The sequence below is a fragment of the Triticum aestivum genome, chromosome 3D, assembly GCF_018294505.1.
Source record: "Triticum aestivum cultivar Chinese Spring chromosome 3D, IWGSC CS RefSeq v2.1, whole genome shotgun sequence".
Classification (NCBI taxonomy): Eukaryota; Viridiplantae; Streptophyta; class Magnoliopsida; order Poales; family Poaceae; genus Triticum; species Triticum aestivum.
This window is the reverse complement of record NC_057802.1, coordinates 116,945,029-116,956,093: the sequence shown is the minus strand read 5'-3', so window position 1 is coordinate 116,956,093 and position 11,065 is coordinate 116,945,029. Positions and strand designations below refer to the sequence as shown.

General features: G+C 49.3%; 3 protein-coding genes across 4 annotated transcripts; all 3 read right to left on the bottom strand.

Moving 5' to 3' along the window:
* Positions 1–282: 282 nt before the first annotated feature.
* LOC123077781 (uncharacterized) lies at positions 283–1,179 on the bottom strand. The gene has a single exon (XM_044500106.1). It carries the CDS (start codon positions 1,031–1,033, stop codon positions 566–568), a length of 468 nt encoding a protein of 155 aa, XP_044356041.1. The 5' UTR covers positions 1,034–1,179; the 3' UTR covers positions 283–565.
* Positions 1,180–2,650: 1,471 nt separating this feature from the next.
* LOC123077780 (probable F-box protein At3g61730) lies at positions 2,651–5,851 on the bottom strand. The gene is made up of 8 exons (XM_044500105.1): positions 5,412–5,851; positions 4,313–4,545; positions 4,173–4,217; positions 3,904–4,071; positions 3,739–3,786; positions 3,477–3,647; positions 3,258–3,365; positions 2,651–3,147 (listed from the first exon to the last, which is right to left on the bottom strand). Exons 1-8 carry the CDS (start codon positions 5,849–5,851, stop codon positions 3,062–3,064), a joined length of 1,299 nt encoding a protein of 432 aa, XP_044356040.1. The 3' UTR covers positions 2,651–3,061.
* LOC123077782 (vesicle transport protein SFT2B) lies at positions 5,679–9,672 on the bottom strand. Of its 2 annotated transcripts, XR_006436822.1 has the most exons (7): positions 9,439–9,672; positions 9,286–9,339; positions 8,487–8,560; positions 8,146–8,263; positions 7,962–8,020; positions 6,322–6,488; positions 5,679–6,025 (listed from the first exon to the last, which is right to left on the bottom strand). XR_006436822.1 is itself a non-coding variant. In XM_044500107.1 (6 exons), the coding sequence occupies exons 1-6, from the start codon at positions 9,550–9,552 to the stop codon at positions 6,410–6,412; spliced, it is 498 nt and encodes a 165-aa protein (XP_044356042.1). In that variant the 5' UTR covers positions 9,553–9,672; the 3' UTR covers positions 6,112–6,409. The 2 variants fall into 2 exon arrangements, 1 of the variants encoding a protein (XP_044356042.1); XM_044500107.1 differs by lacking the exon at positions 5,679–6,025 and having other exon boundaries at positions 6,112–6,488.
* Between the last annotated feature and the right edge of the window lie 1,393 nt (positions 9,673–11,065).

Sequence of the window (11,065 nt, the reverse complement as noted above, 5' to 3'; positions counted from 1 at the left end):
GAGCGAGCGATGGGAGTTCGGGAGTGCAGATGTGAACAAAATGTGTATGTGTTGTGATGCGTAGAGCAGGACACCGTCTGCGTCGATCATCCATTTAGAAAAATGGTTTCCAGTACGTACGTAGCCAATTCTGTCAGTGCGTGCTGACAGAGAAAGGCCAGATAGTTAATTTGCTAGCTAGTTATCTGAAACAATGTCCATTATTATCTTTGCTAGAAGAAAACACACAACTAACTAAAAAAAGAAGAAAAGACACATGGATTAGCACGAATGATTTATGAAGAAAACGAAATTTCATTCCATTTCTTTGGGATGGTGATCGAGGGAGCAGTACAAGCGATCGGGATGAACAGCATGGGGGGAGCAGAAGAGAAGCTTCAAAATAGGGAAGCTGCTATATACACACACACCAGCATCAGCGTACGGATGATGCATGGGAGGGGGAGCTGCCGGTGTCGCCTGCTCGCCTCTCAACCCAAATCTCCCTCCTCCCTTCTCGCTCTCTCCCTCTCTCTCGGACACGCGAAGCTACATAACACACGTACGTGCACGGTGCCCGGTGCACCTACGACAACTCCTCGGGGATGCTCGCCAGCGCGGGCCGCCACCCGGCCGCCGCGGCAGCATTGGCGGCGGCGCGGCGGGCCTCCATCCTCTTGATCTCGGCCACGATCTGCGCCGCCGTCTTCTGGCCCCCCACGGTCAGCGACAGCAGCCGCGCCGCCTCCTCCTTGCTGAGGAGCACCTTCACCCTCACGACGCCCTTCCTCTGGCCGCCACCACCACCCGCCGCCGCTCGTCTCGGGGAGGCCTTGCCGTGGCTGGCCTTGACACTCTTCACGCCAGCTCCACCTACTTCAGAATCAGATTCCGGAGAGGACTTGCCGCCAATCTTGTTGCCGCGCGGCGTCCTCTTCATCCTGTGGAGGACCCTCATGAGAAGCTTGAGCGAGTACATCCTCCGCCTGGGCTTCGCCGCCGCCGGCAGAGCCTTCACGCCCTGGTCGACCAAGCACGGCAGAGCGTTGCCCATTTTCTCTCGTCTCTCTGCTGCTTGCCGTGTGCTGGCTTGCGAACTTGTGGCTGTGCTTTGCCGTGAGCAGAGCTGGGGAAAGAGAGAGCGAGAGAGGGCTAGAAACCTAGAATAGATGAGCAGTGCCAATGGCCGCCTGGTGGGGACAGCCATGGCGTCTATATAACGGCACAGCCAGCCGCGCAAGGACAAGGGTTGGAAGGAAACGTAACTAGAATATAGTACGCGAGGAGTAGGTTGCACTGCCCAATGGACAGCATTTGCTACAAGAGCTTAGGGGTCAAAATGGCCTTCAACAGTTAGCACTTGCAAGTTGACACAGATTATTATTACCACTGCACAGACCAAAACTAATCACATCAAAGCAAAGTCGGCACATGCTGCGTACCGCAATACTACAACTTGGCCAACATTTGTACTACTATATCACTTGTTATTCAGAAAGAAAAGAGAGGAGCATGTGTGATGGCACTTCATCAAAGTGGGTGTTGCATGGAGTTTTGTGGGCGGTGACATGCGCATAGGGTTCGTGGATGACTACGTTTCTACGGGAGAGGAGACGCCGTGGGGTGGAAAGGCGACTAAAAATACGGTTTATCATGACCAGGATCATTATCTTGTACTTGAGCTTGGACCGGAGTAGGCCGTCCATTGCATCATGTGCGGGATTCCTACTAGTCCAATGGAGTAGCAGAGACCATGGAGAGGATTAGGCTGGCTGGGTCGCGGAACAAGTAGATCACAGCTACTCTTCTGAGCCTGGCCTCTAAGCTCCAGGTGCATGCAGACAGAGGTGGGTGCTATTGCTGATTTGCCTAACCACGTGAGTGGTAACCGGAATGTGTGCAGCATTTCGGGCTCCAGATTAGCAGCATCTGGCGCTGGCGAAGAGGACCGGGGGAACGAGCCGATTTGGTGTGATAAGTTTGCGCCTTCCGGAATTGCCAAGCCCAGATGGAGACATCGGCAGTCTGCAGCTGCGAGTTCAGACTTTCAGAACTTGAAGCTCTCAACCCAACAACCAGCTTAGAGCTCCACTGCGTATGAATGGCAGGAGATCGATTCTAGTGTGCGCCTTTCCATCCAAGGAAGAAAAATTACCAGTGATCCTTGCTGCACCACGTCTGCGCTGCTTCTGCTTTCAGGTTGCTAGCTATCTGTTCTGCATTGCGTTTGCGTAGCCGTATACCAAACCAACTCCATTCCACTGGTTCGATTTACACATTGCAAGGCTGCTACGAAAGGAGAAATATAGGTCTTGTGGGAAATGCATTTTGCCAACAAGGAAGGATCTCAGGGTACGAAGAAGCCCACAAGATCGATTGGCCATAAACAGACCACTAATGCCCATCTGTTTCACAGCTAGTATTATGCCCATCTGGCACACAAGAAATTTGAACGAAAACAACAATGAGTGGACAAAATACATAAGCAAAAGAGTTTTCCTTTTTTTCTTTTTCTTTCAGATATTGTTCGAGTTGTGTCAATCATGATCTAATAGTGCATGGGAAAAAAACACTGCTAGAAATAACTAGCATCTAGAGTTCACCAGTGCCATGTTACCCATGTCTGAAGAACTCTAATGCTGTGCATCCATTCCATTATCCACACGGTAGATACAGAAGCAGCAAGCCAGCCAAGTAAACAGAGTAAACCCAGTACATACCAATACCAAGGTAAGCTCGAATAATCCACATGGTGCTATATATATTTATATATATGCTCAAAAAATTGCGCAGCTCTTCGACGAAGTACAAACATACTGCATTAAACATTGACCGACAAAACAAACAACAGAGAGCCCGCTCCATTTGTGCAATTTCCTATTTTCGTTTTCTAAACGCCGATTTAATTACTCTACTTCTCTCTTTTTTTTGCGATGGAATTTATCTACCCCGCTGTACCCCTTCCTTTGTGACTATCCCCCTGTCAGCACTAGCATCAGAGCAAACTAAATACCAGGCATTAACACATTTCCACAACGCGGCATCAAGGAACCCAGCCAGAGATGAACCAAGCACGAACGAATCACAGGAGCTGCTGCGTGATCCTGACAGACACGATCTGCCCGCCCCTCGACATGTCCCGCATCGCCTGGAACCTCGACAGCAACCCTGTCATGGGAGACACACACACGCGTCATAGCAAAGATTCATGTCAGAACTAGACTCCAGGCAGATAAATGCGTTACTTCAGGTCATGATCTTGCCAGAACTAGACATACCTTCGTTGGGCTTGAGGTTGCTGCTGAGGGCGACAGCGACCGGGGTGAAGCATCCCTTGGGCAGCAGGTTGGTGCGATCCCGGATCCAAGACTTGGAGTTGAGAATATCTGCACAAACCATGCCACAGGCCCACAGTCAGCGTGAGTGTCATCCTCATATCCAGGCAATCACGCACGAGTAATGAAGTGCTGGAATGGATGAATAGTTCAGGAACAAACTTTTGACACATGGGGAATCGATGTAGTCGTAGTTGAAGATGGCAGCAGCGGCAGTATCCAGCTTCTCATTGCTGAAGTGACTGCCGAGGTCCTCATACTCCCAGGTCCCATCCCTGAACTTGTTCTCCAGGTACAGCTCGCAGTGCCGCGCGTCCAGAACCTGCATCGTCCCTGTACCACAGGTTGTTCCAACCCAAACCAAATTCAGAAACAAGCACCACAATGGCAGGACCAAGAACAAACACCAGCCTAGCATCATCACCTTCGCACTTGTTGAGGTTGCACACGGGGCATCGCACCATGTTCATATCTGCAGCATTCAAGAGGACCAAAGAACAATGAGGAATGTCAGGCATTTTAACAAGACCAGCAAGTGAGCCAGGAATGGCCGAGAAGAAGGGCACATGATCATGATGTATGCATGTACCAGCGATCCAGATCCCGGGGCGGACGTTGGTGAGCAAGCAGGCTCCCATGAATCCGATGGAGATCTCCGGGCCATCATCCAGGATCGGCCTCCACGGTGGCAGTGCCAGCTTCGCCGTCAGCAGCAGCTTCGGCGTGTCCATCAGGAATCCACCAATGCGAAACCACTCTGCACCACACCAAGCGTCAGGTAACCACATCACAGTAAAACAGCAAGAAACAGGCCGGGAGAGGATTTCGGGAGTCAGGACGCCGCTGTGCTGTGCTCACCAATGTGCTTCTCGGGCTGACGGAAGCAGTATGCATGGGTATCGTCTGAAAGAAACAGAGGACAGAGGAGCAAGCATGTCAGTACGTGCGACTGGTGTCAGTGGGGGGAGGAAGAAGCACACCGAAGACTTGGTGCGTACCGAAGGCGGTGGCGTAGAGGAGGCGCCAGGAGCGGTGGAACGGGCGGGGAACCTGGAGGAGCCTGAGCATCTTGGGATCGTTGGTGTGGAGCGAGAGGTCGCGGAGGAAGGCGTAGCGCCAGATGGAGTCCTCGTAGAGGAGGCGGAAGAACCAGAGGCAGGTGGCGGAGAGCCTCAGCAGGTCAGCGCCGTGCAGGTGCTTGGCCACCTCCGTCCAGATGTCCGGCTCATACCTGCACCAAACAACACGACGAGAGTATTCAGATTCCAAACCTGCAGCACAAATCACAGAACAGATAGATAACGAATTCCTGAATCACAAGTTCACAACACAAAGCACGAAAACAGCACTCCGATCACAGTAGAATCCCTGAAGCATCGGAATCACAAGTAATCGGTTCATACGTCAGGCATTATACATTGGTCAGCAAGCACTTGGCTCCAGGGAATTTGAATTCGAACCCAAAAAGCAAAATGACACGGCAGTACACCCAAGCTGCGACCACAAACAGCAATGCAGAGGGCGCGTTGGGCCAAATCGAACACCTACTGCTTCAAAACCACCAGCAGAACCGTACCCGAATCAATTCAAACACACGAAGCTATGCCCAGCGACTCTGCATTCCTAATTGGGAACACTAAGCCCGGAATTTCGAGGGCGCAGCGCACCAGTTCTTACACCAAACACATCCAACGCAACAGAAATTCGAATAATCTCCAAGCTCCAGTCTACTACGTCCAGAGGATTCAAACAGCAACACACACTGCAAACGGGGTTAAGTTGTGATCGCTTTAATGCCAAGCTCGATTCACAGCAGCAGAATTCAAACCAATTCAATACGCAATTCAGAAGGTAATTTGCACGGATTCATCACACAAACGCTCAAGCCCAATTCCCTCCCTCCGACCCGATGCACCAAGTTCCAGAACCACACACGCACACTTCATGACCAGAGGATTCAAACTAGGAACTCGAATCGATTCGAAGCGCAGTCCAATTAAGTCCGCCACCACGGGGAAATTCAAATCGACAGACCCGCACGCACGCATGCACCGGGAGAGAGAGCAGAGAGAGAGGGAGCGGGGAACAGCAGCTTACCAGTTGAAGGGGACGCGAGAGCGGGGGATGAAGGAGACGCGCGACAGCGGCGCCACGATCCTGCAGCACCTGGAAGGCTGGAGCCCGGCGACGGGGCTCCCGATGCCCTGCTGCGCGCACCTGGCCCTCTTGCTCGGCGCTGGCTGCCTCTTCGCCGCCGCGGGCCGCCGTGGCTGCTTCCTCTCCGCGTCCTGCTTCCGCGGCCGCTTCCTGGGCGGCGTGGGCGGCGGCGACGAGACGAAGTCGGGGTCGAGGCGCCGCGGCCGCGGGCGCTTCCTCAGCTCCATCGCCATCCCCTCCCCCGGCTCTCCCTGCGTCTGTGGCTCCGGGCGCAGGAGGGAGAAGGCCTTGCCCATGCAGCGCCTGGGACTGGGAGGCGGAGGCGAGGTGCCGTGCGCTGCTGCTGCGTGTGGGGGGAGGAGGAGCAGCGACGATCGCATATATAGGTGGAGGCGAGCGACACGGGTTTCGAAATTTGAAAATGGCTGGGAGAACTGAAGCAGAGAGTCCACGCGTGCCGTCCCACCGGTTCACTGGCGTGTGGGCCCGCCGCGACGTCCGTTCTGGTGGGCCCCGCAGGCCAGTGGACAGGAGCGAAGGGTATCCAGCTTCTTCTGCAAGAGGGGGATGAAAAGTTCAGGAGTAAGTGGAAATGTCTGCAGCTGTGGAATGCAAGTACAGAGCAAAGATACTGTCAAAATGGACAGGTAAACAAATGGAATCTGATTCAGCTGAGTTTTTGCAGCAACAAATTTACATAGAATCTGATTTGAAGGAACAAATGGAATCAAGGGTTACAGAAGGGAGTTGTGAGCTGCACAAATAAAGTGTTGCTCGTGTTGCATCTATGCACTATACGGAGCTTGATCCGTCCATCATTCATCAACAAAAGGGGAAATGAGTGGAATACATGCACTGCAGGAGCGGTGGAGACGAACAGATCTCCAATTTCAGGCGCCGGAGCATGTTGACAATGACCATCAGGCGCCAAAGTAACATCATAGCTCAGTGTCGCACAGCTTCACCATCAGGTTGGAAACAATCCGTCGAGCGAAAGGGATGTAGCTCAAGCTATACCTGCAAGGGAAGCATGGTCAGGTAATTCTGCCTTATTATTCTTCTGAAACTAGGTAATTCTGTCAGTTGACTGAAAGGGGAAAGAACAGGAAATAGAGATACAATCAGTGCACTGTTTTATTGGTTGGAGATTTTACAGTGTCCAAAAACCCCCGCACCTACGTTCACCGCTACACATTTTTAAGTGCTATATCAAAGTTTGCATCATTGCATGGTCCAATCCAATGAAGCTCTGTGTTCAAATATAGCATTATGTCATATTTTCCCTTTGGTTCAAACTGAGATACCATATCCTACTACACGCTGCTGCTGGACATTGATTACAAGAAGAAGCAGTTCCAAGGACACATGAGAACTGCATGCCATGATTCAGCAACGAAAACGCGACGGCCACACGATCATACATGCCAGTTTAGCTGGTAACTCCAGTTGCATTTCTGCTTCCGGATCCTTGAAGCACTACTTATTAGTACTTACTCTCGACAAAAGGTTTGGCTATTGATTACTCACCCTTATCTGCTGCCTGCACCATTGTGTACAGCACTTTCAACAGCCCTGCGGAGCTAATAGCCAGTCATTGCTTACTCCAGGTTTGCACATGCAACGTTTATACAGAGATGATGCTGTGACCACTCATGGTTATGGGCTACTAATATAGCATCGTTATTTGGTACTCTTAGCATTTTTAGGTATGTGCTCTTTACAGTTGTATACTTGTATAGCTATGTAGGTCCAACTGTACAAGAAAGTACGTTATCAAAAGACATAGTCGAGGCCTATGTATAACAGAGTGCATTGAAGGATTGGGCCAACTGCATATCATCCACTGGTGTATTTGTGCTCCCACCACTCCAATCTAAAATAATAAGCAAGTTTGAGGTGTAGCTCTATTTCGAATTCCAGGTATTGCTTTTTCGACAATTTGACATGGCTGGAACTGACCATGCTACACATATACAATGACTTAAATAACTTGGGTGAAGAGATACAAAGGACAAAACGACAAAAATGAGGACAGCCTGAAATCAATTCCTGAAAATGCAAGAGGACATAACAGTTTTCTGTCATCTTGAAGTATAAAGCTAATCTCAGTTTTGCTAATGGTCCTCTAAACACACATTCGGTGCATGATAGCACTCAAGGATCAAATGACTGCACATAATTAACTGTATCCATGCTATATGCTTGAAAAGTATTGACAGGTGTTCAGATTATCCTAGTGCATGCAGCAGAACGACATTCTAGACGTTGCCTCACTTAGCACAGTAATAAGTATCAAAATACAAGTGTCATGTACTTTTTCTACAAGCAAAACAAGCAAGTATTTTCGTAGTCTTGTATCTTCCCTTGGTCTAATTGAGGTACATCATGCCTCAATTCAGGCATATTTGCAACTTTTCAAGTGACATTACAATGTGATAGTTAAGGATTAACAAGTCAGTAAGTCTGCTATTTGTAGCAAAGGCAACTTACCAGAAGAGCGCACATATCTCACATATGATTGCAATCAATGTTAGCAGCTTGTCATGAATCTGCACATAGACCAGAGTCAGAACACGCAGTTATCTGTTGGGTTTTGATAGCTGTTCATTCAACTAGGTTATTTCCTTACAGGAATAAAGCCATAAAATGAACTAAGGGTTTAGAGATTACTAACCAAAAGAGCGAAAATCAGAGCAAAAACAGCACATCCAACATAAATAGCCGTTGCATAAACACGAACTGGGTCAAGCATCATCCTCAATTGTTTATTTACCCCCATTACAAAGACTGTGCTGCCAAACAAAGGTTGAAATCAACATATTGCAACAGGTGAATATTCAAGAAGAAAGTTAAGTAGAGCTAATGCATGAGCTGAACATATGTATCAAACTGGCATTTGACAGGATCATATGATTCACTTGAAAAATTTACTGCAGTTATATAAATAGAGACACCGATATAGGGAGGATTACAAATATAAACAGAAAGCCCATGAGTTAAAATCTGTGTAATCACCTGCCAACTGCCATTATGTTTCCAAATGTAAACAAGAGAGCAAATTTGATAGGTCTAGCGAAAACAATAAGTGACTGCAAAATAAAATGAAAGGTAAGTACTAAATCATAAGAAGAATTTACATTTAGACAAGTTTTACTTGCTGCAACTAACTTCTGCTAAAGAGTTTAGAATTGCCAGTAAACTGTACTATAAGTTTAAAGCCTAATGATCCAATGTCTACACCCTAATGGAATTAGGTGAATTAACATTTGTCTTGGTCATCCAAAACCAAATCAGAACAAATTTCGCATAAGCATTGCATTTGAAACCTTAAGCTCCAACTAAGAGAAGGCAAAACATCAGTTCAGTAGTTCACTAGCACCGACAGGCGACAGGTTAAATGTGACATGAGCTTACCGGGAAGGGCTCACAGGCACCGACAGGTTAAATGTGACACGAGCTTACCGGGAAGGGAAAATCCAGCAATGAAATCAGTGTTGGATTAACTAAAGTTCTTAATGCTGAAATAGGCATTTACGCATGTGATACATTTCTTTCTGACTTGCAGCTTTGTTAATCCTAAATGTCTGAATGACATATTTAATATTTGGAAGGAATAGCATCAGGCATTGCCGGAAATAACACAGTAAGCACAACTCTTAACTATAGTTCTTAATCCCTCAATGTATAGGATCCAATTGCTGAAAATAGCGTCAGCAGAGCACGGGCAGCCAACATGGCTAATTATTCACCTGCAGTCAACTACAGCAAAAGCTGTGCGGGCGACAGATCATAGGCGGAAATTACAGCAACGTACCAGCATCATGAGGGCGAGTCCAGCAACCAAGCAAGCCGCGAAGGCGTAGAGCCGCTGAACCAGGCAAAACAAGCAGAACACATCAGATCGACAAGGACCAAGAAAGTAGAAACAGCTGCTGCGGTCGAGGGTTCTCGGAGGGGTCTGCTTTACCTGGAGAGGGGAGAGAGAGCAGAGGCCTTCGGTATCACCGAGGATGTCGTCCTCCTGCCACTCTTCGTCGTCGCCGCCGGCGAGCGACCGGTGGAGGCGGGTGAGGGCGTCCATGATTGCTCCGATCGGGTTCTCTGCTTCAGTTTTGGGGATCGGCTTCCATCGGGTTGGCGTGGACAGGAGTGCTTGCGTGAAATCAGGGCCGTCCGTTTGGCTCCTCGGAGATCTGAAGGCTGGGAAGAAGTCAAGAATTGGGTGAGAGCATCCGCGGAGCAACTCGAGCAGTTCCCCACGCTAAAGGGAATCGAAAAGATAACGCCCACACGTGTGAGCGTTATCCAACTCGCCCACATGCGTCGATCGTCGTACAGTGCCTTTTGCATGAATCTTGGCATGAAAAGACTGATTTTATGTGCCACATAGGACAAGTCGTGTGTGTGGCGTGTAAGGAGTTCGTCCGCACGCCGGGTTTCTCTCTGAGGTCAACGGTTGCCAGTCGGGGGCGTGCGGTGGAACTGCCATCGCGCCCGCACGCCGCGCCCGACTACGGTTGCCGGCTCCCACGTCTCGCCACTTCGCCCCCCATCTCGCGGTTCATTTACTCCCCTCCCCATTCATTACTCCCCAAACCCACTATCCAGACCACTTGCATTCGATTGAGGAGAAACCGAGAGGAGAAGGTGGCGGCAGCGGTGGAAGAGTCGACCGCATTCGCGGCCGTCGGTGGGGCTCGCCGGACCGGAGCGTCGTCGCCGGAGAGCCGCAGTTTGAAGGTAATGCTCCATCCCACACTCACATTCCTGCCTGCGATTTCCGCCCCCTCTCACTGTGGTCAATTTCCACTTGAGTTTTCTCGAGATTCCGGCGGATTCGCGGTGCTTCGGCGTCCCCGTCGACGGTGGAGTCCCGTGCTTGCCGTTTAGGGTGGCATTGCACAGTTTCGTCGCCGCCGCGGTGGCAGTAATGCCGGTGTGGCTTGGCCTGTCCGCAGCCACATCCGGGTTTGCCTTGCGATTGAGCGGGCGATTTTTGTAGATGTTAGTTATGTTTTGCCTCGAAATGCTATGGCCATCAGTGTAGGTTGTTTTTTGTTGTTAAATTTCAGGGTATGATAGTTGCGAATGAACCCTAGATCTAGTTAGGTGCATTTCAAAGTGTAAGATAATGGCAGCCATGGCATTTTCAACAACTTTTTTCACTGATGGCAACTAATTTCCTGATCAACCGAGTCAGTTGCCACAACTATGCTCTTCCATGTGGCAACTAATTTTGTGAACACACTATGGTTGTTGCCATGTCATAGGCAGGATAATGGCAAATTCACTATTGTTGACTGTATTACATGGCAACTCATTTTTTATATGAGTCCAGGGTGTGAATTGCCACATTACATGTTGTGTAGTGGAAGTTGTCTCTTTTTTTGAAGTGCCTTGCATTAACATGGCAACTTGAACCTAGTACATTTGCTTGTGAATACATGGCAACTCATTTTTATATGAGGCCAGGGTGTGAGTTGCCACATTATATGTTTGCGCAATGGAAGATGTCTGCCTTTTTTGGAGTGCCTTGTGCTAACATGGCAACTTGTACATTTTTTATGAAGCCAATGTGTTTAGTTGCCACATTT